Here is a 27859-nt window from a genome sequence, read left to right as displayed (position 1 = left end):
ACTAATTGTGAGGTTACTTGTGTTAGAGTACGAGTATGATTTTTACGAGTCTTGAGATATAATTAGTATTGTTATAGAGAAGTCCTAATCATTTCAGCGAGATTTAATCCAATTGTGTTGGGATATTGAGAACTCTTGTATTTGCACATATAGGGGACTCATTTTGGTGTAAGGAATATATTGTTGTATTCCTTATAGGATTGCAATGGGGCAATCTGAGCGTTTAGTATATAAACACAAGCCACTGTTCTCATAAATAACGCTCTTACTTTTGAACTAATGACCTATTAGCACTGAGATTTGTAGAGAAGAGAAGGTTTTGTGGGAGTACGGAGATGGCTTCTACATCAATGAATATGTTTGCATGTCAGTTTACAATCATATATGGTTTGCTCCTTGTTATTCATATTTTTGTCAATAATGTGATTGTCACGCCCCGATCCCGACATACGTCCGGGATCGACACATGACGTCATCAAATAACCACATATCTAACATACCCGTTCCCCGGGATATGTACCAAGCACATGTCATGCCTCGAATTGCATAGAATTTTTTCGTATACTTTATGGCTGCATCTAACCTCCTCGTTAGACTGCCTACGTACCCTCATTAGGGATCAAGCCATTCATAGTTCGCCATTCATTACACCTCGACGTTTATCACAATACGTTCAAATCGAAAAGCATAGCATTCCTCAATCAATTATTAGAACTTAACAAGCATGAATTACTAGATTCATGGTTGCCTAACAAATCCACATGACATTCAAGGTTTCCATTCCATCCATCATATAAATCACTATGTTTTCAACGTGATATATCCATCCATAGCATGTAACTTATCCAATAACCAACGAAACACAATATTATTCTTAAGCCACATTGATCACTAAATAATCATAATAATAGCAATCATATCCAATGTCATTCCACAATTCCTTTCAATTAATCCCTTCATGAATCAAGGATGCATGATCTTAGCATCTAACTACATTAATCAATCAATGAGATAACATACGATTTCACCAATTCAATTAGAGAACTCTATATAATTCCCTACTTGGGTTATGAGTAATAACATGGTAATTCTAATTTATATTCACAAGGTCTATGGATAATTCTCATTCGCTCGAATCTAGGGTTCTAGACTAACCTTTTGGAATGTGCAAGAGTAAGGATTTCGGACCACTCAACGGAATCCAATCACATCGGGTTCCGGACCACTCAACGGAACCAACCACATCGGGTTCCGGACCACTCATCGGATTTCTTATAATCTACTCAGACTTGTCATATGCAAAATCAGTGCCTACATCATGGAAATGGTGCACTGGGCAATTCAGAACTTGGATAAGTTGTAAAGCTCAGGTGAGCGACAATAATACAAGGTGTGATAATAGTGATAAAACCAACCATCAATCACAGTTTATAAACTTTGAATATGAATAATTCATAAGACATTAATACCAAACCTTCGCAAACTTCGAAGGAGTCACCCAGACATCCAACGGTTCGTCTGAAACAATCACAACATCTCACAACCATATTCTCATACAACACCATGAAAAGTAAGGTTAGAGCAACATAGTTCGGCCGAAGCCTATACCTTTGAAGCTATCTCAATCCAAACTCAATGAAACCCAAGGTGAATACGATTCCGCAACTTCACTCAACGGAATCGCGGAGTAGAAGGGATTCCAGACCATCTCTCACGGAATCCAAGTGGTTACGATTCCGGAACATCACTAAACGGAATCGCAGAATACAAAGCATAACCACCATTAAATGAAACCTAAGTTAGATACGATTCCGGAACTTCACTCAACGGAATCGCGGAGTAGAAGAGATTCTGGACCATCTCTCAACGGAATCCAAGTGGATACGATTCTGGAACATCACTCAACGGAATCGCGGAAGGCCAACAACCATAATGTACAACGGCTCAAAGAAATTAGACAAGCACAAGCTACTAAATTTACAAAAGCTTAACCAAGGGAAATAAGGCACATATGCTAAATTTAGAACGAATCAACAAAACGGAAAAAGAAACAATGTCGAAGCAACAAATCCCCAATCACACTGCGTTCACAGTCCACCACTAGTCCTCACATTTCATAACATCAAGCCAACCATACAAAGCAAACCATGTTTCTAATATGCACGTCAAATCCCACATCATAAAACTATAACGATGGCACTTTATAGGAAACATAATCATAAAACCGTCTCATACCCTCTCAGGATAATAATTATGAAAATAGGGTAATCACCTATATCACATATATTAAAGTCACTCACCCTTTTTATACTAGTAACCATACATATTATTTCTCATCCATGAAAGCAACATTTTAACGTTCTATTCCTATGCTTGTAACCTTCATTCTCCATCCTTTAATAAACCAACCCAAAGTTAATGGTTTTTCAACTTAAAACACCACCTCTTCACTCATGCCACTACCCCTTTTGACATGTATATGCGGCAATATATATATATATATATATATATATATATATATATATATATATATATATATATATTAAGATAAACTGGATTGTTTACTAATAACTTGAATATAACTACTAGTAAACAATCTAAACTCTTAAACCCCAACCAAACACACTCAAATAAGCACAAGATTAACAAGGATGTCATTTCAACTATAATTCCCTTCTAGGTCTAAATGCTTGGTAACGAAAGAAGTATTTCATAAATCTAATGTCACACATCGGAAAATTCGACTTTTTCCAAAAATTCTCAAATTTTACAAGAATGAAGATCTCAACAAGGAAAACATTATTCACAACTAGGCCAACAACAAATTCTAACCGGAAACCATCCAAATTCATCGGGGAAAACCGGGTTTCTAGGGTTCTAAACACCCAACTCTAAAACGAATACGAAAGCATGAACCAAACAACCAACTTGAAGATTATGAAGGGTAGATGAAGTTTCATACCTCACTTGAGGGAAATGGTTGCCGGAAAACCCACGGGACTTTGCTGCCTCGAACTGAAATCTAACATTACAGAGTTGTAGAGCTCATCAAGAGTTTTCCATGGACACCAAGATCACCCAAAATGGAGATCGGATCAAAGAGATACAAGCGGGTCAAGTTTGTGGGTTAAAGGGGTCGAAAACGCTCCAAAACGGGTCAAAAATCAGACCCCCCCCTTCTTTTTTTCTGAAAACTCCCTCTTTCTAATTGGTCCCTCACTCTTATATCAACCTCAATTAACCTTTAACCCACGTGTGGGAATTAAATAGTTTCCACAATCTATAGTTCACAACTTCAAACGTCCGTAACTATACTGTTATAACTCGGACTCGCAAACGGCTTTCGCCTATGCGCTTGTGGCTTCGAGACCTATTCGAAAACGTTACTTGTGACCTCAAAAGGTCAACGAATTTTAAATAATTATTTCCAAACTTCACTCTTCGTAACTAGTTTAATTAAAATCTAAATCCAAACAATTTAAAATAAATTCTCGATAAATAATATTAAATCTCAATAGTACAAATATGTAGATTATAACAGTGAAATCCGAGAACGGGATTTCACAATGATTTAATTGCTCGATCTTTTGGTTCATTGGATGAGACTAATATTGTTTTAGTTGTCTCGAGTTCAATCTAACAACTTGATCTATTACGAGCAACTAATCCTTGCCAAGTGGCTTTTCGGAGTCAAATATTGTACATCGTCAAGTTCAAGACTTGGGCGAACACAACAGCAAAACGGGATTTCTTCAGAGTCATCAGGAAAAACAGGGCGAAGGCTTACCCTTGGTTTTCTTGGTGGCAGCAGAGGAAGAGGCGTTTCACCTTTAAGAATCCTTGCAGCTTCCTTCACTGTTAGCATTTCAAATGGTTTGGGGGCACACAAGCAAGTCCAGACCATATGTGAATTCTTATCAGTTGTACTTGATTGAATATCCAGTGTCTTTAAATAAATGAATGCTAATGATATTGCTCTATTTCTCACCATCTCAGAATTCATGTTAGTAAGTCACCATCTCACTCCCAGCCTTTATCTGCTTCTTAATCTGCTTCTTCCTTTGTGCTTTCCAATATTTGTTAGTCATGCCTTTGTTAGATTCATCCAACGTATGCAAATCCCGGATTTAGGACGTATCAATGTAGCGCCATCATTCTACCGTGATAAGTTTTCGGTAGAGTTTGTATCTACGATCAGTAAACTCTCTCATGAACTTTTTGTTCTGCACTAAGAGTGGATGAATGAATGAACGAACTAGTGCAATTGTTAATGGTGTTAGAGAGCGATGTTATTGCGTTGCAGACATAATCCAAAGGATTTGTATTCGTAAACAACTTTTGCAGCTTACGGGGATGTACATGTATAAATCCCTTTGTTGACAGGAAACAGTAATATGTGCGGAAAGTTTTATGCCCCTTTAGTTCTGTACCTGGTTTCACATTTGACTTTGGAACTTTGAGTTAATGTCAATCTCCTTCCAAACGTCAATTTGTCACAACTTCCGGTTAGTTTTATCAAGTATGATTTACATGACCAATTTTTACCGACACATAAAAGAAAATGCTACATTCCCAGGGAAAATATGTTAATACTTGAGAATTTGATGATTAAATTATGAGAAATTTTTTAAAAGGTATTAAATTTCACATAGTTGGAGCAAATTCAGAGGTCTCTATTGTACAAAATTGATACTATAATTGTCAACACTAGAGGTTGGAAAATACTGTCATAAATTAAAACTTTTGGGTGGTTTAAAGTCAAAAAGTAAAGTAAAATTTCGAAACGCTAAAAGTGAAAAATGGTCCAAAATTTGGGGGGATTTACTGAAGTTTTCTTAAATTAGGGGATATTGCCCCTGAAAATTTTCATTAAAATTAGCCGTTGAAGATAGGGGTGGATTTTTTTGCCAATTACCGTGCCAAACAAATTGTCAACTATACCATACCGATTTTGTGCCAAACTTTTGTGACAATCGGCAATCATTATCACGGCATTATCATACTATACCGAAACATATAAATATATATAATATATAAATAGATAATGTATATAATATTTCAATATTAGAAAAAGAATCTGTTCAGATGCCTCTCACTCCCACCAAATTCAACCACTACCCACATCCCAAATCCCTCACAACACCCTAAACCCACCTTCAAAATCCCACCCTTCTGAATATAAACTGGGAGAGTAGTACATGAACCCAAAAAAGTGAAAAAAAAAACGTATGGGCCTTGAATTGGGTTGAAGGAAAAAAAAAAAAAATCAGATTGTGGTCCAAAAAAATGACCCAAAACAAAGTGGTAATTTTTCACTATCATACCAACCAAATTATTTAACATACCGAAAATTTGACACGGTAATGATAATCAGTTTCGTCATATCAAAAATTTAATATGGTAATTGGTACGAGAATTTTGATATAGTAATCGTACCGAACACAGCCCTAGTTGAAGAATATGCAAAGTTGAAAACCCCCACTTTCCTCAAAACGCACCGTCTGACTGAAAATTCCACCAAAATTTCCCTCCAGATCCTCCTCCTACTCCCACTCAGAATTCAACTCCAGTCTCCCAAAGGCAAATATTCCCAAAATCTTTTTCCTCTGTTCTTCTTAAACCCTAAATCCCAAAACTTTCATTTCCCTCTCTCGCCGAATTTCAATTTTCATCACCCTGCCTCTCGCGGAATCTCAAGGCTCAGTCATATGGAAGGCAGGCCAGTGATTCTGTTGCTATCGTCTAAAACTTGTCGACTTCCACTCCGACCCAACCCAACTGCTTACGAATCGAATTCTGAAAGGCGAGTTTTTTACTCTGCTTCTGCTTGTTTCAGTGGCAATCATATGTTTTTAATTTTGGAAATAGAATTTGTTTGAATTTTATTTCTTCAAGGTTGATGGAATGGCCGGTGTTGGGGAAATAACTGCTGCTTCTGCATTCCTACAGGTGCATATTCTTTGTTATCTGCATATATGTTTGTATATCTTTTTCGGTTTTATTTGGAAGGGTAGGCAGAGCCTTTTTTTGCATAGAAATTCTTTTAAAGGAAGAAGCGATGTGCTCTTGGGCACGCTTCACAGGAGGAATGCAGCAGTGACTTTTGGTTCTTAAGTGGCTTATTCAGCTTGTGAGGCCTAGAATTTGTTGAGGTTTGGCCGTGTCAATTTGCAGAGCATTTGGTTTGACAGAGGCGACTCATTTGGAGGGCTCAAGGAGGAAACTAGTTTTCATTTGGTAAAATTTTGATAATTGGCTTCTCGTGTGGTTCTAGATAAAGTAGTGCTGAAAGCCAGGCATGAGCCTTCATGGGAATTGTCTCTCCTTTCACAGATGAAATGTACATGATTGTCACCTACAAACCAAAAGTGGCAGTAATTTGAGAAGGCAGCAATGGGGACAGAGAATTGGCTGCAGCATTTTATGCGTCTGGTTTTGAACCATGGGATGTTACAAGGTCGGGCCTCCTTCATGGAGCCATATCACTGGATAAATTGCATGGTGTTGTGTTTGTTATGGGCTTTAGCTATGCTGATGTGCTTGATTCTGTGGAAGGTTGGTCTGCTTCAGTTCGATTTAATTAGCCCATTTTAAATCAATTTCAGGAGTTTTACAAACGACCAGACACTTTTAAGTCTTGGTGTTTGCAATGGGTGTCAGCTTATGGCCCTTTTGGGGTGTGTCGTAGGCCCTCAAATTGGTGGTGTGATAGGTGGTCGCGGGGACCCTTCACAGCCCAGGTTCATTCAAAACGAGTCTAGACGTTTTGAAGGCCTAGTCACCGGCTATAATGTTTAGAGGTATGGAGGGCAGTACATTGGGTGTTTAGGCTGCCTATGATGAGGGAAAAACATATTGACCTCATGTTTGCGGCAATTTGTTGTCCAGATGGGAGACATCTTGCCATGATGCCTCATTCAAAGCGTTGCTTCTTAATGTGGCAATTCCCATGGTATCCCAAGAGTGGGATGTGGACAAGAAAGGGCCTAGTCCATGGTTGTGGGTGATCCAGAATGCCTGAGAGTGGTGTTCCACAGAAAAAGTGTTCATTTCCGTACATGGTTAGTACTTATGTGTTCATTGTTCATGAGAGTTGCTCCTTTATTATTATTTTTTTCCGGTTACATGAGAGGTTTGCTTTTTTGTTGCATTACATATTCGTACATGTTTTATTTGTTGAGCATATGCTTACATGAAAATAAGCTGGACATTTAAAATGTCAGTGCAAATCACCTAAGAGTGTTTAGTCTAATGGTCAGGCCCTTGGTTTGTTACCAAGAGGTCTGGGGTTCGACACCTCTCAAGGTACCCACCTAGCAATTGCTAGAGTTTCTTGCCTACCAAATGTTGTGGGGTCAGGCGGGTGGCCTAGTGAGTAGTCGGGTCAAAGACCCGGAGACACTAGATTAAAAAAAAAAAAAAAAAATGTCAATGCAAATCATCAGATGTGTATATGTGTACGACCTTCTATCATCCTGTTGAAGTAAGAGGTAGAATCATCAGACACTCTGGTTAATGGATTCAAAACAATTTGCTTAGTTGCTTCTTATTTGAAATATTTGCTTTCGTTATGGACAGTGGGAACTCAAATTGGTTATATTTATCGTGAGGATTGTAGATGCTATTTTATGGATCCTGAGACTAAAATGCCATGCTGGTTGCCATTAATCTTGGAGTGCCATTTGAATTAATTCCATTTCTAGTTTTTTATTTGACAAGAATTCTTACTCAAGTTCTATCATTTGAATCATTTCTTCGTGTATGTATGGGGTGCTATATGTTTGTGTTGCTGACATGAATTGTGCTGTCTTTATCATTATGGTAATACAGATGATGACGACGTTTTGTCTGCTTTATTCCGAAATTTACGAGTATACTTCATCTTTATCCAGATTTTATTTACGAACATGCACTTGTTACATGATTATTTAGTTAATTTTGTTACTTAGAAAGACTGTTTGCAACTCATCAAGAGTGAGCTTCCTTGAAATTTCATTCAAACTATACTTCAGTTTCTCGACAATTTTTGCAATGCGTCAAGAGTGACCTTCCTTGAAATTTCATAACTATTAAGTCAAGTCTCCTTTCACACGTTTTTAGTTGTGAAGTTTTGTCCTTTCAGTTTGGTGTTGGCTGGGTTCAGCTCTTTCTTGAGGATTCCTCATTATTTTTCCAGTTCTTTGTTTTGGCTCTACATACAACTGTTTATTTACTTTAATGTAAATATTGTTTGATCATCCAAATAATCAAAGTGAGGAACGAAGACCATTGGCAAAAGAGATAAAATTTTTTTGGGGAAAAGCTAATAAAACCATATCGCCATACCAGTCACCATTACAATTAGGCGCTTTGAGAAAAAAAGGAAAAAGAAAAACTTCTCTTCATCGTCTGTTCCTACTTTGGTGTGAGTGATTTTCTGCCGACAATTATGGTTAACTTGTGCTCTTGACAATTTACATTCCTCAATTTATTTTTCTTTCTGTTCATTTCTTTTTTCGGTGCAGCAGATTGTGAGGAGCCACTTTCCAATGACGTTGAGCAAGCAAAGGGCCTCTGTGTCTCTTCTTTCATCAGCTCCTCATTGGAAGTGTGACGTGTTTCTGAGTTTCAGAGGTGTAGACACCCGCAAGGGTTTTGTCTCCCATATATACCACGAATTGTCCAAGTACCAAGGAATTACGACTTTTATGGACGGCTGAGAGCTTGTAGGTGGAACAAGTATTCCTCTGGAGCTCCCGAGTGCGAACAAAGAATCACATACTGCAATTGTTGTTCTCTCTTCAAACTATGCTTCTTCCAAATAGTGCTTGACTGAACTTACAAACATTATTCAATGCATGGAAGCCAGGAACTCAATTAACCCAGTCTTTTAATGGTGTGGATCCCTTTGACGTAGGAAATCAGAGGGGGTGGTTTGCCGAAGCCTTTGCCGAGCATGAAGGAAAGTTCACTAGCACTGGAGACAAAAAGATGGTGACTCAGTGGAAAGCTGATTTAAAAAAAGTGTCCAAACTTTCTGGGTGGCATTTGAAGAATTTTAAGCAAGCAAGCACGAACAACGTACTTGCCCATGTCTTAATATAGTCACACACTTGATAGCTTACTTATGTTCTCTCTTTTGTTATTCTATTCTTTCTTGCAGGTGTGAAAGAGAGCTGATTGACGACATCGTCAAATGTGTGTGGAGGAAAGTGCAAGCTACAATCACTTCGTCAGATGTCTCAAAGAAGTTAGTCGGAAGCAGTCGAGCAACTAACTATGCTATTAGCTCATGATGCAAATGATGTTTGCTTTATTGGGATAACTGGGATGGGGGGCATAGGCAAGGCAACCCTTGCTAAGCTCGTTTTTGATAAAATCTTCCATCATTTTCAAGTTCACTGTTTTCTTGCCAATGTAAGGGAGGTTTGTGCAAGAGGTCGTACTCTTGTTGGTCTTCAAGGACAACTTCTTTTCCCAATATTGAAGGAAAGGATTGAAGAAATTTGGGATGAAGACTGCAGAAGCAAATTAACTAAGAAGTGCTTGTGCAATAAGAAGGTTCTTCTCATACTTGATGACGTGGATGAATTACGTCAACTAGAAGTACTGGCTGGGAATCAAAGTTGGTTTGGCATGGGGACTAGAATTATCATTACAACAAGAAATGAAGGTCTGCTAGTCCAACATGGTATAGCAAAGTCATACAAGGTTGAGGGATTGAATTATGGCGGAGCTGTTGAGCTCTTTAGCTTGAATGCCTTCAGAAAAGACCAACCCGATGAAGAATTTTTGGAACTCTCTGAGCGTTTACTAAACTATGCCAAAGGCCTTCCATTAGTTCTTAAAGTTTTAGGGTCGTTTTTGTATACGAGAGGGCAATATGCGTGGAATAGTGAGTTGGATAATCTATATAAAATTCCTAATCAACAAATTTTTTATTCACTCAAAGTTAGTTAAGACGGACTCCGGTTGATGGAGAGGAGAATTTTCCTTGATGTTGCATGTTTCCACAAAGGGAAGAACAAAAGCAAGTAATTCAAGTTCTAGACAATTCTTTTGGAGTTTATGGTAGTATTCTAATAGATTTGCTAATTGAGAGATCTCTTCTATATAATGATTACGAAAACAAGATAGGGATGCATGATTTGATACAAGAAATGGCATGGACAATTGTTCGTCAAGAGTCTAAAGAGCCTGGTCTACGGAGTAGGTCATGGTTTCTTAATGATATTTTTCATGTATTCATGACGAATACGGTAAAAAATTATGTAGATATATACCTAGTTCAAAAAAGGATATGATTTCTAATAATATGAAATTAGCATGTGAAATCGACGTTTCCTACATTCTTGGTTATTAGGGGACGCATGCTATTGAAGGCATAGTCCTACAGTTACCCAAATTAGAAGAGGTGCACTGGAATTGCGGAGCCTTCTTTAATATGCTTGGACTGAGGTTTCTGAAATTCAATAATTTGATCATTTCTTCATGTCCCAAATTTCTTTCATGTTCCTTGAGAATTATAAATTGGAATTTTTATCCTTCCAAGTTTCTTCCAACAGCTTTCAACCGCATTTCCTTACTCAACTTAAGATGCGTGAGAGCAAACTTGTTTGGTTATGGAAGGGAAAAAAGGTAAGAAGTAGTATTGAATAAATGCTTTTTAATTTACAAAATAATCATTCATTTAAAATTTTGAATAAAACAAAACCTTATCACGATAAAACAAACAAGGAAGCTCTTTGTAAATTCATTGCTCGTCTTGCTATCTTTGGTATTTTTATAATTAATTTACATGTTGCTCAGTTGAATAAGAGGGTTCACTCTCCACATATTAGATTTTGAGTTTGATTTTCCCCTCTTCAATGTCACTTGCATAAAAATATAACTAAAAAAAGAAATAAAAATTACAGTGCTACGACCCTCTTGCTACTAAAATAAACTAAAAAACTAAGAAAACAAAAATTTACAATTAAAAGGTCAGTCTGCAAAATATCAGAAGTGTATAAGTTTTTTGAATGTGTCCGACCTTCTAACATCTGACCCAAGAAAGATATTTTTGTTAGAAAATTAAGATTTAAACCTTTGTGGTGAAAATTATTAGCAAATTTAACCCAAGAAAGATATTTATGCTAAATCTCAATTAAATATAGGGATAAAAATGTCCAACCACACTCTTACTTTCTGTTGGCCTTCCAAACGAGTTGGTCGTCCAGGTCTTCCTGCTCGACTCCAAGCACAGCCGCAACGCCTGCTCCCTCGTCTGCAAGTGCTGGCTCGCCCTCGAGCGCCTCAGCCGCACTACCTCAGTATCGGCGGAACGGGCAGACCTGACATTCCTCCTCCTCCGTTCGACAGCATCTCCTCCGCTCCTTTTCCTGGGTATTTTTTTTTCTCTATTTTTTCCCCAGATAATGGGTTGCTTGAACATTTTTTTTCACTCAATGTTTAATATAGCTACTTAATTAGGTGACATGTATAATATATATAATTTTATCACACTCACTATGCAAATAATTTATTAATCGAAATAGTGATGCTATAAATTTAGACACACAAAACTAACACACGTATTAACAAACTCTAAGATACAGATTAGTCCAATATGCAATTGTAAAGCTCACATCTATTACATAAATATGTCATCAAATGTCTCGGTATTTGTGTGTCTAAATAGTTTTATTGAAGAAGAATCTGGACGTTATTTGAACTGCCCATTATTATAAAAAGATTTGTATACATAAGTTTATAATTATCAAAAGATTGGCACTGTTCAACTACTCATTGTTCAAAAGATAGAGGTTCTATGAAAGCCTGATTTGTATACATACATCAATAGTTATCACAAAGAAAGCACGTGTGCCTGATTTTTTGTTAACTAAGTTTTCTAATCTTTGGGGTTTAACTAATTAAACTGGCATGCCTGTAGGTGGACCTTGCTTTGGTTATAGTCTATTTTGGGGTTTTAATCACACACGTACATATATAACTAATTAAACTCTGTTTGTCAATAATTTTACTCAGTTGATTAGCTAAGAAACTCCGCCTATGTCTTACATGGCCGGTCCCAAGCCCGGATAAAGGAGGAGGGGGAGGGCGTCAGGTAGTCGACAGCCGGCACTCCATGATCACGTCGAATCCTTATGAAAATGAATCCAGAACAAAATCGCGCTAAAGCTAGGGCGTCACCCGTAAGTGGCGCGCTGTGTGGCCCGAGCACAGTGATAAGTGAGCAAGGGTCGCTGTATCTCCATCGGCACCCGGATGCAGTGTTAAATGAGCAAGGGGGCCATAGAAACTTCTTTTCGAACGACTCCACTCAAAGTTGTTTGGGAGCATATGCTCCTATCAACTTTACCCGGGACACACAAAAGAAGTACTTTGATCTTATTAGACGGGGGAGGGTGAAGAAGCTAGGACAGAAGGGTAGAGTTCAAGAGAGCAAAATGCGTTTAGGAACGTGGAATATAGGAACCTTAACGGGAAAATCTATGGAAGTAGTGGAAGTTATGGTGAGGAGAAGGATAAATATTATGTGCCTACAAGAAACTAAGTGGGTTGGTAGTAAGGCAAAGGATCTAGAAAACTCAGGGTTTAAACTTTGGTATTCGGGCACAAATAGAACGAGAAACGGTGTTGGCATCATCGTGGACAAGACCTTGGTACAAGATGTTGTAGATGTCAAGAGGGTAGGAGATAGAATCATGGCAATCAAGATTGTAATAGGACAAGAACTTATCAATGTGATTAGTGCGTACGCACCTCAAGTAGGGTTGGATACGAGTTCGAAGGAGAAATTTTGGGACGATCTTGGAGACTTGGTGCAAGGAATTGCTCAGACGGAGAAGTTATTTATAGGAGGAGATTTAAATGGACACGTGGGCAGGGAGACAGGCAACTATGGAGGTTTTCATGGTGGCCATGGTTTTGGGGAGAGAAACGAGGATGGGGAAGCTATCTTGGATTTTGCAATGGCATATGATCTCTTCTTAGCCAACACCTTCTTTAAGAAGAGAGAAGAACATGTGATCACCTACAAGAGTGGGTCGTCAAAAACACAAATAGATTTGCTTCTAATGAGGAAAGGGGATCGTATAACTTGTAAGGATTGCAAAGTTATACCAGGAGAGAGCGTGGCTAATCAACATCGCTTGTTGGTGATGGATGTACATATCAAAAGAGTAAGACAAAAGAACAAGACTTGGAAGTGCCCAAGGACTAGATGGTGGAATCTAAAAGAAGAAAAACAAGCCATTTTCAAAGAGAAGGTAATCACCCAATGTGTGTGGGATAGAGAGGGGGAAGCTAGCCAAATGTGGGATTCCATGGCTAGTTGTATACGAAAAGTAGCAAAAGAGGTATTAGGAGAGTCCAAGGGCTTTGCCCCACACCAAAAGGAATCTTGGTGGTGGAATGAGGAGGTACAAACAAAGGTGAAGGCTAAGAAGGAATGTTGTAAAGCCTTATACAAGGAGAGGACCGATGAAAATGGTGAAAGGTATAGAAAAGCGAAGCAAGAGGCGAAGAAAGCTGTTAGAGAAGCTAAGTTAGCGGCTTACGACGATATGTATAAACGACTAGATACCAAAGAAGGAGAGTTGGATATCTATAAACTATCTAGAGCAAGGGAAAAGAAGACAAGGGACCTAAACCAAGTGAGGTGCATCAAGGATGAGGATGGAAAGGTTCTTGCTACAAAGAACGCGGTTAAAGATAGATGGAGAGGTTATTTTCATAATCTTTTCAATGAAGGACATGAAATGAGTGCTTCTTTAGGGGAGTTGAGTAACTCAGAAGAGTGTAGAAACTACTCTTTTTATCGTCGAATCCGGAAGGAAGAAGTGGTTGTAGCTTTGAAGAAGATGAAGCATAAAAAAGCAATAGGCCCAGACGATATACCAATCGAAGTGTGGAAACTTTTGGGAGAGACAGGTATAACATGGCTCACTGACTTTTTCAATAGGATTTTGAAAACGAAGAAGATGCCAAATGAGTGGCGAACGAGCACTTTAGTGCCTATCTACAAGAATAAGGGCGACGTACAAAATTGCATGAACTATAGGGGTATTAAGCTAATGAGTCATACAATGAAGCTCTGGGAGAGAGTCATTGAGCATAGATTGAGGCAAGAGACACGGGTTTCGGACAACCAATTTGGGTTCATGCCAGGGCGCTCAACCATGGAGGCAATCTATCTCTTACGAAGATTGATGGAAAGATATAGAGATGGGAAAAAGGATTTACACATGGTCTTTATAGATTTGGAAAAAGCGTATGATAGGGTCCCAAGAGACATTCTTTGGAGGATTTTAGAGAAGAAAGGAGTACGAGTAGCATATATCCAAGCTATAAAGGATATGTATGAAGGAGCAAAGACTGCCGTAAGAACTCATGAAGGACAAACCGAAAGCTTTCCCATATCTGTAGGATTACATCAAGGCTCATCCTTAAGTCCTTACCTTTTTGCGTTGGTAATGGATGAGTTAACAGGACATATTCAAGATGATATTCCTTGGTGTATGCTTTTCGCAGACGATATAGTGTTGATAGATGAAACTCAGGAAGGGGTAAATGCAAAGCTTAACCTTTGGAGAGAAGTGTTGGAATCTAAAGGTCTTCGCCTAAGCCGATCAAAGACAGAATATATGGAGTGCAAGTTCAGTGCAAATGGAGGCCAAAACGAGTTAGGGGTGAGGATCGGAGATCAAGAAATACCAAAGAGCGACCGTTTTCGTTACCTATGATCTATCTTGCAAAAGAACGGAGAATTAGATGGAGATCTCAACCATAGAATACAAGCTGGATGGATGAAGTGGAAGAGTGCATCCGGCGTGTTGTGTGACCGCCGTATGCCACTGAAGCTCAAGGGAAAATTTTATAGGCCGGCGATGCTGTATGGCACAGAATGTTGGGCGGTGAAACATCAACACGTACACAAAATGAGTGTAGCGGAGATGAGGATGCTTCGTTGGATGTGTGGGCACACGAGAAAGGATAAGATTAAGAATGAGGATATCCGGGGTAAAGTAGGAGTAGCCGAAATTGAAGGAAAGATGAGAGAAAATCGGTTACGGTGGTTTGGACATGTGCAAAGAAGGCCTACTGACGCTCCGATTAGAAGATGCGACTATGGGACAGAGGTTCAGGGCCGAAGGGGTAGATGAAGACCTAGGAAAACTTTGGAAGAGACTCTAAGAAAAGACTTAGAGTACTTGGATCTAACGAAGGACATGACACAGGATCGAGCACAATGGCGTTCTAAGATTCATATAGCCGATCCCACTCAGTGACTCGGATTTTCCAAGTCTCCAACCGAGAAGTTTTCCTCACTCGGGAAATTAAGGGAACACTACCCCAACCTACATGCTCCACTCTGAAAGCTTCAACATACAAGCTTCAACAAAAGAAAATTCAAAGAACTTAGCGAAGAAGGCTTTGGTGTATTTAACACAATACGTTGAAATGAAGGAAAGCTTATTTATTGATATCCCCGATAAGCTACAAATATGTACATATACATGAGTCAAAATAAACACACAAGAGGGAGCCTTCACAAAGGTTGCTTAGGAGAAGTCTCAGCAGTCGGTAGAGCCCCAGAAAGAGAAGGCACCGGAGGGGGATCATTTGGAGCCTCAGTACTGGACAGAACCCTAGAAGGAGGAGGCATCAGAGGTTGATCATTTGGAGCTTCATTACGCGGTACAGCCCCAGAAGACGAAGGCAATAAATGCCTTTGGAACAAACCCACAAATCTCTGATGATCAAGTAAAACCTGACCATCAGTTTCCTTCATCTGGTCAAGCTTCCTCTTCATGTTTGTAGCATAGTCATGTGCGAGCCGGTGCAACTGTTTATTCTCATGCTTGAGCCCTCTAATATCCTGTTTGAGACTCATAACTTCAGCCGCCAATGATTCAACTTGGCGGGTTCGAGCAAATAGGCGTTGGGCCATATTAGACACAGAACCTGCACACTGAACACTGAGAGCCAGCGAATCCTTAACAGCTAACTCATCAGACCGTTTGGAAAGTAGTCTGTTATCTTTGGGAGTGAGAAGGTTCCTGGCCACCACCGCAGCGGTCATATCATTCTTCATCACGGAATCCCCAACGGTAAGAGGACCAGTAGGGGAGACGAAGGATGGGCGCCATATGTTGTCTGGAGAAGGCGGGGCTGCCTCTTCAACAAGGTTCAAGTCAAAACGACGGTCAGAGGGGCCAGACATTTTCAAAGGTGTTGAAGAGAGAAGATGTCGGACAAATCAAGATCTTAGAAGTGCAAGAATGAAGCTTCTACTGGTGGAGATTCAAGTGTGATTTGAAACTTAATGCCAGCCCCTATAAAAATCTGCACTCGACGGAGCTTCAGAAATCGAAGAGGTGCCTGCTCAGAAATCGAAGAGGCGCCTGCTTTCTCAAAAGCTGGGCTGCTTAGATATCACGAGGGTTGATCTCAGAAATCGAAGAGGCGTTTGCTTTCTCAAAAGTTGGGCTGCTCAAAGACCACGAAGGCCGATCTCAGAAATCGAAGATGCGCTCGCTTTCTCAAAAGCTGGGCTCCCCAGAGACCACGAGGGCCGCTCTCAGAAATCGAAGAGGCACCTACTTTTCCAGCATTGTCAGCACCTGTCACACGCACACTCAGCTTTGCGGAAATTATGGGCATTCTGTCAAAGACTTCTGGGGAAGTAGAAAACACATGAATCTTACTGTTCAATCACCCACTTCCCACACGCAACAATAGCTCATGGGTACCACAGATAACTTTGCCAAAGTTCTCTGCCAAAGTTGATCACGTGAAGCTTGCAGCTCCCACTACATCGCTCTGACCAAGAAGGGTAAAAGAATAGCAAAGAAACAACACTAACAAAGTTTAGACCCATAAATTTTGAAGGTCTAGCTACCATATTATTACCCACAAGGGTAAAGGAACAGTACCACTGCTGGATAATTGGAAAGTCCCTGTGTGTCAACCTCTGTGCTTCGTGGCAAGGTAGACTAGCAAACATGCCCAACCTTTACTCACATTCGAGAAAACACTCCCAATAAGATTGCTTGCTCCAAAAATCGAAGAGGCACCGTCCTCCGAATCTCGAGAGCCAGACTCCCAACATGACTACTTTCTTAAAAATCGAAGAGAGGGTAAAGGAACAGTACCATTGCTGGATAATTGGAAAGTCCCTGTGTGTCAACCTCTGTGCTTCGTGGCAAGGTAGACTAGCAAACATGCCCAACCTTTACTCACATTCGAGAAAACACTCCCAACAAGATTGCTTGCTCCAAAATCGAAGAGGCACGCCAGACCCACATGATTGCTTTCTCAAAAATCGATGAGGCATCGTTCTCCGAATCAATCGAAGAGGCGCTCGCTTTCTCAAAAGCTGGGCTGCTCAGAGACCACGAGGGTTGATCTCAGAAATCGAAGAGGCACCTACTTTTCTAGCCTTGTCAGCACCTGTCACACGCACACTCAGCTTTGCAGAAATTATGGGCATTCTGTCGAAGACTTCTGGTGAAGTAGAAAGCACATGAATCTTACTGTTCAATCACCCACTTCCCACACGCAACAATAGCTCATGGGTACCACATAACTTTGCCAAAGTTCTCTGCCAAAGTTGAGCACGTGAAGCTTGCAGCTCCCACTACATCGCTCTAACCAAGAAAGGTAAAAGAATAGCAAAGAAACAGCACTAACAAAAGTTTAGACACATAAATTTTGAAGGTCTAGCTACCATATTATTACCCACAAGGGTAAAGGAACAGTACCACTGCTGGATAATTGGAAAGTCCCTGTGTGTCAACCTCTGTGTTTCGTGGCAAGGTAGATTAGCAAACATGCCCAACCTTTACTCACATTCGAGAAAACACTCCCAACAAGATTGCTTGCTCCAAAATCGAAGAGGCACCGTCCTCCGAATCTCGAGAGCCAGACTCCCAACATGACTACTTTCTCAAAATCGAAGAGAGGGTAAAGGAACAGTACCATTGCTGGATAATTGGAAAGTCCCTGTGTGTCAACCTTTGTGCTTCGTGGCAAGGTAGACTAGCAAACATGCCCAACCTTTACTCACATTCGAGACAACACTCCCAACAAGATTGCTTGCTCCAAAATCGAAGAGGCACCGCCATCCGAATCTCGAGAGCCAGACTCCCAACATGATTACTTCCTAAAAAATCGAAGAGACACTGCTCTCCGAATCTCGAGAGTCAGACCCCCAACATGATTGCTTTCTCAAAAATCGAAGAGGCATCGTTCTCCGAATCTCGAGAGCCAGATACCACAGACCACCTTTTCAAAGTGCTCTGACAGAGTTAAAACATGTGAAACTGGCAGCTCCCACTACCGTGCTATGACCAAGCAGGGTAAAGGAATAGCATTACTACTTGTTGTTAGGGAGACTCCTATATATGTCGACCTCCATCCCCAACGGACAGGCAGACCTGCAAAAATGCTCAACCCTTCATCATATCTAAGAGGGCACTCCCAACGAAGCCTTTCAAAATATTTAGCTTTCTTTCCCCCCGATAATACTTCTGCAAACAAGCTATACTAGAGCAAGAATATCTCATATCATCAGGGTTAAAAGCAAGAGTATCCCATATCATGCTTTTTCCCTGTCTTTTCTTTTGGCCTTGTTTTTACCTGCAAGACAAGGAGAAAGAGAGCAATCAGTCAACACTTGGAATCAAGCTTCCAGCCAGGAACTGACTGCCTGGAACCCCTTACCTGATTACTTACCTGGCATTGCTCTCGAGTACTCATCTTCAACATCTTATGTTTCCAGGGAAGATTCCGCATCTGCTTGAGGAACAGATAGGGCAAGTGCGAAGGATACAAGGAAGCATGTGGAGACAAGCGTAACAGCACACGTGCCGATACATCCATTACTCTGTCAAAAGCAAAAGTATCCCATATCAGCAGGGTGGAACGTACTATAGATTTGATGGACTTGTTTTGACCCTCAAATTCTTCAGTCGGCCTTAAGACTCTGGAGGAAACCAGAAAACCCTCCAGCTCAGTTCAAGAATAAGCCTGTGGAAAGTTACTTCTTCAAAAGCAAAAGTATCTCATATCATCTCTTCTCATTTTTCTTCTCTTTATCCTTCATGCTGCTGCAAGATGGGGAGAAGGTGAACAATCAGTCGGAGCTCTGATTGCTTACCTTGTCTGTCACCTCTTTCAGCAGACCCCCTAACTCGGCGACTTGGGGGACTCCTACTACATGGTTTGTATCGCGCTTGACCAAGCCTGAAACTACAAGTAAGCTTCAAGTGAAATTGATACATTACCTTGTGCATCTCCACCAGTTAAAGATATCACCCCTGGATGGAGGAAGAGTACTTCCAGAGAAGATGCCACATCTACCTATGAGACAGATAAGGCAAGTCAAGACGACACCACACTCCGATACTTAGAAGTTTCGTGATTACGAGATCATTCTCCCACAATATTTCCTAATGTCATTTGTACTAAATCTTTCACTTGTACTCACTAAAGGAGAGCTTGAACCTATGTACTTGTGTAAACCCTTCACAATTAATGAGAACTCTTCTATTCCGTGGACGTAGCCAATCTGGGTGAACCACGTACATCTTGTGTTTGCTTTCCTATCTCTATTCATTTATATACTTATCCACACTAATGACCGGAGCAATCTAGCGAAGATCACAAAAAGCGACCGTTTTCGCTACCTAGGATCTATCTTGCAAGAGAACGGAGAATTAGATGGAGATCTCAACCATAGAATACGAGCTGGATGGAAAGAGTGTATCCGGCGTGTTGTGTGACCGTCGTAGGCCACTGAAGCTCAAGGGAAAATTTTATAGGACGACAATAAGGCCATCGATGTTGTATGGCACAAAATGTTGGGTGGTGAAGCATCAACACGTACACAAAATGGGTGTAGCGGAGATGAGGATGCTTCGTGGGAGGTGTGGGCACACGAGAAAGGATAAGATTGGGAATGAGGATATCCGAGGTAAAGTAGGAGTAGCCGAAATTGTAGGAAAGATGAGAGAAAATCGGCTCCGGTGATTTGGACATGTGCAAAGAAGGCCGACTGACGCTCCGGTTCGAAGATGTGACTACGGGACAGAGGTCCAGGGCCGAAGGGGTAGAGGAAGACCTAGGAAAACTTTGGAAGAGACTCTAAGAAAAGACTTAGAGTACTTGGATCTAACGGAGGACATGACACAAAACCGAGCGCAATGGCGTTCTAGGATTCATATAGCCGACCCCACTTAGTGGGAAAAGGCTTTGTTGTTGTTGTTGTTGTAGTTGATTAGCTAAGAATTGGTTTACTTTGGATAATATATATGAATTTGAATTTGTGTTGGTATAGCAGGGGACCTTTATATCTGCAAATGGTTGTTCGGTTGGAAGGTCTGCTCTCAAAGAAGAACAAACCAAGAATAGAGTGAAACTGTGCTTCTCGTTGATCTTCTATCGTTTTACTTTTTCAATCAGTTACTGTTTGCAGTACCCGATTTACAACAACTGTTTGTTCTGATGGCATTGACTTTGAGCACCCAAAGAGCCTCTGCATGTTTTCTTTCAAACGAATCAGCTTCTCGATGGAAGTATGATGTGTTTTTGAGTTTCCGGGGTGTAGACACCCGCAAGGGTTTTGTATCCCATTTATACCATGAATTGTGCAAGTGCCAAGGAATTACGACTTTCTTTGACGATCAAGAGCTTGAAAGAGGAACAAGTATTCCTCCAGAGCTCCTAAGTGCAATCAAAGCATCCCATATAGCAATTGTTGTTCTCTCACCAAACTATGCTTCTTCCAAATGGTGCTTGGACGAACTCACAAACATTGTTCAATGCATGGATGTCATGCCAATTTTTTATGACGTGGATCCCTCCGACGTAGGAAATCAAAAGGAGTCTTTTGCCAAAGCCTTCGTTGAGCATGAAGAAAAGTTCATTAGTACCGAAGACAAAAAGAAGGTGACCCAATGGAGAGCAGATTTGAGAAAAGTATCCAAAATTTCTGGGTGGCATTCGAAGAATTTTAAGTAAGCATGCATATTTGAATGTTTCGTTCTTGTTCTTGCTTTGGTGCCCCTGTTTGGTTAACATATTATACTTTTCTTCCTTCTAGGTGTGAAAGAGAGCTGATTGATGACATCGTCAAATGCGTGCGCAGGAAAGTGCAAGCTACATGCACGCTATTAGATTCCTCACAGAAGTTAGTCGGAACTGATTCTGCACTCGAGCAACTAAGTTTGCTGTTAGCTCATGACGCAAATGATGTTCGATTTATTGGGATAACTGGGATGGGTGGTGTTGGCAAGACTACTCTTGCTAAGATAGTTTATGATAAAATCGTCCATCATTTTGAAGTTCACTGCTTTCTTGAAAACGTTAGAGAGGTTTCTGTAACAGAGCCTACTCTAGTTCGTCTTCAAAAACTTCTTCTTTTCCCAATCTTGAAAGAAAATATAGAAAACGTTAGTGACCAACAATGGGGAATCATTTACACGAAGAAATGCTTATGCAACAAAAAGGTTCTTCTTGTACTTGATGATGTGGATCAAGTAAACCAGCTACAAGTACTAGCTGGAAAGAAAGATTGGTTTGGCATGGGAAGTAGAATTATCATTACAACTAGAAATGAACGGCTGCTGGACGAGCATGACATAACATTGTGTCATAATGTTGAGGTGTTAAATGATGCCGAAGCACTTGAGCTGTTTAGCCTGCATGCCTTTAGAAAAGACCAACCCGAGGAAGATTTTTTGGAACTGTCTAAGCATTTCCTAGATTATGCCCGAGGCCTTCCATTAGTTCTTAAAACGTTGGGGTCTTTTTTGTATACGAGAGGTCAAGATGCATGGAACAGTGTACGAGATAATCTAAGGAAAATTCCTAATCCAACAGTTTTTGATTCACTCAAAGTTAGTTATGATGGATTAGGAAAGGCAGAGAAGAGAATTTTTCTCGATGTTGCGTGTCTCCACAAAGGGAAGCCCACGACGGAAGTATTGCGGATACTAGACAATTCATTTGGAATTTCTAGTAGTAGTATGATAGATGTACTTATTGAGAGATCTCTCCTATACAATGGTTATAGAAACAAGATATGGATGCATGATTTGATACAAGAAATGGCATGGACAATTGTTCGTGAAGAGTCTGAAGACCCTGGTCTACGTAGTAGGTTGTTCCTTTCTGATGATATTTTTCATATACTCACGACCAATACGGTAAGAAGTTAAATTCCAAGTTTGAAAGAAAATACGACTTCTTTTGACACTAGTAGACTTGATTGTCAAATTAATTTATCTTTTTTTCTTAATTGTTAGGGGTCGAGATCAATTGAAGCTATATCCTTACGCCCACCCAAAGTAGAAGAGGTACGCCAGTGGAATTGCAAAGCCTTCTCTAAGATGCATGGACTGAGGTTTTTGGAATTCGATAATTTAATATTTTCTTCAGGCCCCAAATTTCTTCCATGTTCCTTGAGAATTATAAATTGGAGTTTCTATCCTTCCAAGTTTCTTCCAACCAGCTTTCGCCTGTACTTGCTTACTGAACTTCACATGGATAATAGCAAACTTGTTCGGCTTTGGGAGGGAAAAGTGGTAAGAGTAGTATTAAATAAATCCCTAGTCAGTAATCATTTTTTTGATTTTGTCCAATGATATTTTAACACATATTTTATTGTTTAAAAAAAATAATGGACATGTTAAAAACAAGAACATGTGACATTTTCTTGTTGGACCAAAACAAAAAATGAGTCTATAGAGTACTCACTAATGAGTACCTGATTCTTATTCATCATTGAATAAATGCTATTTAATTTACAAAATAATCATTTACTTTTTATTTATTTATTGTTTTGAATAAATTTTAAGGTTGCAGAAGCCAAATATATGATATGAACCTTACGGTGTTGAACAGGACTTGCCCAAGTTGAAATATCTCGGTCTTGCCTACTCCAATAAATTGATTGATACCCCAGATTTCAATGGTTTTCCAAATCTTGAGACGTTGGATCTTTCGGTATGTAAGAATTTAGTTGAGATTCACCAATCTGTTGCATTCCTCAAAAGACTTAAACGTTTGAATCTTAGTGTCTGTGAAAGCATTAAGAGCCTCCCAAGTGAGGTTGAAATGGATTCTCTTGAATTTTTCAGTCTTGGTGGTTGCTCAAATCTGAAAAGGATTCCAGAATTTGGGGTGCAGATGAAGAATGTGTTCGAGATTCACTTAGAAGGGACTGCGATCAAGAAAATACCTTCATCAATTGGACATCTGGTTGGCCTTAAGTATTTGTATCTACGTAATTGCAAAAATCTCTTGAACCTTCCAAGGGCTATTTGTAATTTGAAGTCTCTTCGATGGATCAATGTGAAGGGATGCTCAAAACTTGACAAACTCCCAGGAGACATGGATCACTTAGAGAGGCTTGAATGTGGAGAGACAATGACAGAGCCGCTTGTGGGTATGAAAAATCGTAAAGAACTATATTTTGAATGTGAACTAGATGCTAAAGCAAGGGAGGGGTGGGGCCTTCTCCGCTTATTAGGACTTGGAAAGAGTCGTCCTGATCCTCCTTGTTGGGGTTTGGTGTTGTCTTCTCTAAATCGTTTATTCTCTTTGACATACTTAGAGCTGGACAATTGTAATCTCCGGGAGGGGGATATCCCCGATGATATTGGCTGTTTGCCCTTTTTGGAAAGATTGGAACTTAGAGGAAATAATTTCGTCAGTTTACCTGAAAGCATTAGACGCCTTTCTAAGCTCAAGTATCTTGATATGGAGGGGTGCAAGAGCCTTCAAGAATTGCCACCTCTTCCATCTAGCAACGAATTATGTGTAAATGTAAAAAACAGTACTTCCTTAAAAAGGTTGACAGATCCATCCAAGTTAAGCAGCAGATTCACCAATTTGTATGACTGTGACTTCACTTGCAAGAATTGCATTGCATTGGTTCAAGATGAAGGCTGGATTAATACAATACTCTCAAGGATTCCAATATTTGCCTGTTATCGTGCGGTACTCTCTCTCTCTCTCTCTCTCTCTCTCTCTCTCTCTCTAAAATAGTTCTTTTCTTACAGGTACCGCATCCAGATTTCGGCGAAGAGGTCCCAAAGGTTGTATTGCCTGGAAGTGAAATTCCAAAGTGGTTCAGTAATCAGTGTGGGAAATTTAGTAAATGTGAAGCTTCCACCACCATCATGTACCGACTGGCTGGGGATTGCCTTTTGTCTTGTTTTTCAAGGTCCTAACCAAAACTTGGCCAATTCACCTGCCCTTTCTCATACTGGTTATGTCCGTATTCGGTCTTCCCCCACCATCGTGCACCTTTTGGGTTTTGAAATAGGGTCACTTCTATCAGAACATCTTTGGGTATTTTATTGGCCTCGTGAATGTTGTCATCAGGAACAATTTTTGTTCAAAACTTACTTTAGTAGTATTGAAGTGGCAAAACAATACGCAGACTTCAATAGTGTGAAGAAGTGTGGGGCTCGTTTGGTGTACGAGCAAGATTTGGAAGAACTAAAGCAAACATTGAAAATCCTAAAACGAACACATGAATATAGATATAGTGACGAGGAAGCTTCAAGTGGACCTGGAAGTGCTAACTTCAACGACACAAAACAAATCCACAAAAGATATTGTTACTAGTCATCATCTTATAGTAAATGTAGGCCAGTCCCCATTGATTTATCCCATCAGCTTTATAGTCTTTAAAGATATTTTCTGCTTCGCCATCTTAGTCAATGGATTCAATCTCACGAGTTATAAGTAGGGGTGGGCGCGGTGCGGTTTGGTACGGTTTCGAGTGAAACCACAACCGAAACCGAAACAAAAATCTGCACCAAAAGTGCAGCTAACTTGTACCTAACTTGTACCAAAACTGCAACAAATGACAACTACTAAAATTGAGACAACATCCAATGCATCAAAGGTTTTAAACTTTAAATCCTTATGCATCACATCTACTAAAATTGAGCTTGATCACCATTCACAATACTTTACAACCCAATTGAAAGGTTAAGTTTGCCATAATACAAACCTATAAGTTATAACCTAGTTGAAAAGTTTAAAATATAAGTTATATAACATTTATTTATTATATGGTGCGGTTTCGGTTTCGGTGCGGTTTTGAAAACTCAAAATCGAAACCAAACCGTTTTGTGTGCCGCGGTTCGGTTTTGAAACCGAAACCGTTTCAAAACCGCAAAACCAAACCGTTTGGTGCGGTTTGATTCGATTCGTGTTTCGGTTTCGGTTTTCGGTTCCAAGTGCCCACCCCTAGTTATAAGGAACGAAGAAAAATCTGCTTAATTTCTCATGGCAGTAGTTTTTCATTTCTTAATTTCATTTCAGTCCCCTGTAAAGTCAGTTGCATCATAAACTTGGGAAGAATTGGCAAAGCTGGCTGGAGTTGAAGCAGGACAAATACTATCCGAGCGCACTGGCCTCAATGTTTCTTCCTGGTACGAGAATGAACCGTACCAGTCTGTTTTTGTAAACACGGGGCAGTTGAATTCAAACTTTTATAGAAAAAGAATTGACGCGTTTCAGTCTGTTTTTGTAACAAATGGAAAAACACTGTTGTCTTGATCTGCAGTCATCTGTTGTTGTACAAATAACAAAATTCGAAAGGAATATTTGGATGAAACACGAAACTTAATTCAATCTTTCGAACATCATTTGAATTATTAAGTCCCCAGTCAACAAGAAGCTCCTAGTTTCTCTTCTACAAACTGCACTGAAATCCTACTAATTGTGAGGTTACTTGATCTATTATGAGCAACTAATCCTCGCGAAAGTGGCTCTTCAGAGTCAAATATTGTACATCATCAAGTTCAAGACTTGGCCGAACACCACAGCAAACGAGATTTCTTCAAACTCATCAGGAAAACAGACCGAAGGCTCACCTTTGGTTTTCTTGAAGGCAGCAGAGGAAGCGTCGTTTCGCCTATAAGAATCCTTGCAGCTTCCTTCACCATTGGCCTCTTCATAAGGTTCGGGTGCACACTAGCAAGTCCAGTCATCAGCATCCTCTCCATCTCTACCGTATCAAATTTCCCCAACAACCTCGGATCAGCAGCTTCGATCAGTTTCCCTTTTTCCCACATGATCCAAACCCAATCAACCACCACTGTTCCATCATCCTCCACCGGCTTTCTCGCCCTCGCCATCTCTAACACCACCACACCAAAGCTGTAAACATCAGTTTTAACAGTTGGAACACCTCAATAAACGTATCCCGGAGCAAGATATCCCATTGTTCCGGCCGGTATAGTTGTTTCTCTTGCACTGATGGAACTATGCTCATACACTTCTGCTACACCAAAATCCCCAAGTTTGGCATTAAAATCTGCATCGAGCATTATGTTGCAAGTTTTAACATCTCTATGAATTATTTGCCTCTCACACTCCTCGTGAAGATATGCAAGAGCAGATGCGACTCCGAGAACTATATTAAGTCTTTGCTTCTAGGATAGAACAATTGCTGAACTCAAGCTTTTGTGAAGAACTTAGCTGAGGCTTCCATTGGGTATACTCGTACACCAGGACTAACTCATTACCCTCACAGCACCACCCATGAAGCTGAACCAGATTCTTGTACCACAAACAACCCACCATAGTTGCAAACTCCATGGTAAAAGGATGACGCAGACTACCAATTCCATCAGGCCTCTCAAACCTTTTCACTGCCACTTATCCACCAGAGGGCAGAGACTCTTTATAAACCTTAGCGGATGCCCCTTCCCCAACAACCCTGTTTCGGTTAAACCCCATTGTAGCTGATCTTAGTGACAAACTTTTCTGAACTTTATTCGCCTCAACTCAACAAGTCTTGCCCTCTCTGCTCCTTTTGGCAGTGACCTTTCTCTTCTTCACACATACAAAACAAATGACAAAACGGAATGCGAATATGGAGAGGACAAATGCTGCTCAACCTCCCAAACCAAGAGCCATCTCCAGTACCTTTGTTTTTCTTCCATGAGAACGATTTTCTAGGCTGCTTTTGGTACTTGAATCTTCTGGTGAAGAGCACGTGAAGCAGTCCACTTCTTCAAACTCATCCGTAGTAATCTCGGTTGGAAGAGATCCGAAAGTCTTGAATCTCCACCTGTCAACAATGTGAATTGAAGAGCCCTGCCCATTCGAGGCAGAGAAACCGACACGCATGAACTCCTTGAACTGGTTGGAGAGGTCAATCTGAGCAACAAGAAGAGGCGTTGGAGGCCTAGTTGACGAGTATCCGACCAAAACCCAAACCATCTTGACAGCATCTCTGCAGTCAATCAAGCAGTAACCTCCCTCCCACTTTTCAAATCAATTCCTCTTAAAACAACATCAACACAGGCAACATACACAACCGTGTTCACATCAATACTAATGTGGTAACCATTGATGTCAGCAACCATAGGATCAAACCTGGTATCGAATTTCACAGCGATGAACGATTCTTTTGACACCGAGGATGGCTTGTACTGACTATTACTGAGGTTGGATGAATTGTACTGACTATTACATGTAAGAGCTCGATTCGGCTTCTCCAACAAACTGTTTTCCCCGATCAATTTTCTAACTGAAATACAAACAAAGACAATTCTGTTTGATTAACTTCCAACTGTCTTGTTCTTTGAACAAGTTTCCCATTAATAAATCTAAAAGTTGAAGCATTCACAAAGATAAAGATTCACACTTGTTGAGAAACCGAGTGAAAAAAAACCCCAAGTACTGTTTCAGGCTACATTATGCAACAATAACTGAGAGAGTGAATCATACTATTCAGTGAATCCCTCAGAGTCCCCACGAGCTCCTTGTCTCCCTTCATAAAAAGAGTGGGCAAACCTGATGGGAGTAGCTGCGAAGGATTGTTGGCGGCCTTTGGAAGCAGAGC

The 27859-nt window shown here is 40.2% G+C and overlaps 2 protein-coding genes, 1 long non-coding RNA gene and 1 pseudogene across 12 annotated transcripts in view; 3 read left to right on the top strand and 1 right to left on the bottom strand.

Annotated features, from left to right (window-relative positions):
- The window catches only part of LOC126587904 (uncharacterized), a 30083-nt gene extending 6271 nt beyond the window's left edge, over positions 1–23812 (bottom strand). Inside the window, exon 1 of the long non-coding RNA XR_007611244.1 lies at positions 23708–23812. This is a non-coding gene — a long non-coding RNA (uncharacterized LOC126587904). The remainder of the gene's footprint in view (positions 1–23707) is intronic.
- Positions 1–27859, top strand: part of LOC126587863 (TMV resistance protein N-like) — a 93361-nt pseudogene that overhangs the window by 38202 nt on the left and 27300 nt on the right.
- Positions 5812–10033, top strand: LOC126587892 (disease resistance protein Roq1-like). 9 transcript variants are annotated; one of them, XM_050253003.1, is made up of 3 exons: positions 5812–5949; positions 6015–7061; positions 8505–10033. In XM_050253003.1, exon 3 carries the CDS (start codon positions 9259–9261, stop codon positions 9937–9939), a length of 681 nt encoding a protein of 226 aa, XP_050108960.1. In that variant the 5' UTR covers positions 5812–5949; positions 6015–7061; positions 8505–9258; the 3' UTR covers positions 9940–10033. The 9 variants fall into 9 exon arrangements, with proteins under 9 accessions (XP_050108960.1, XP_050108961.1, XP_050108962.1 ...); XM_050253004.1 differs by having other exon boundaries at positions 5812–6237; positions 6334–7061; XM_050253005.1 differs by having other exon boundaries at positions 5812–7061; positions 8505–8768; positions 8897–10033.
- Positions 10199–20666, top strand: LOC126587901 (uncharacterized). Of its 2 annotated transcripts, none has more exons than XM_050253018.1 (4): positions 10199–10437; positions 10545–10617; positions 11199–11364; positions 20327–20666. In XM_050253018.1, the coding sequence occupies exons 1-4, from the start codon at positions 10424–10426 to the stop codon at positions 20395–20397; spliced, it is 324 nt and encodes a 107-aa protein (XP_050108975.1). In that variant the 5' UTR covers positions 10199–10423; the 3' UTR covers positions 20398–20666. The 2 variants fall into 2 exon arrangements, with proteins under 2 accessions (XP_050108975.1, XP_050108974.1); XM_050253017.1 differs by having other exon boundaries at positions 20324–20666.

This window comes from Malus sylvestris, chromosome 10 (genome assembly GCF_916048215.2).
Source record: "Malus sylvestris chromosome 10, drMalSylv7.2, whole genome shotgun sequence".
NCBI classification, from domain to species: domain Eukaryota; kingdom Viridiplantae; phylum Streptophyta; class Magnoliopsida; order Rosales; family Rosaceae; genus Malus; species Malus sylvestris.
Note: the sequence above shows the minus strand (reverse complement) of the source record. Positions and strands in the feature narration are given on the sequence as shown.

Coding starts and splice junctions, on each gene's coding strand:
- LOC126587892 (XM_050253009.1), top strand. CDS start 9,259: ATGCTATTAGCTCATGATGCAAATGATGTTTGCTTTATTGGGATAACT.
- LOC126587901 (XM_050253017.1), top strand. Junction 10,618..11,198: donor GGTTATGGAAGGGAAAAAAG/GTAAGAAGTAGT, acceptor TTGGTCGTCCAG/GTCTTCCTGCTCGACTCCAA. Junction 11,365..20,323: donor TCCTCCGCTCCTTTTCCTGG/GTATTTTTTTTT, acceptor GTGTTGGTATAG/CAGGGGACCTTTATATCTGC.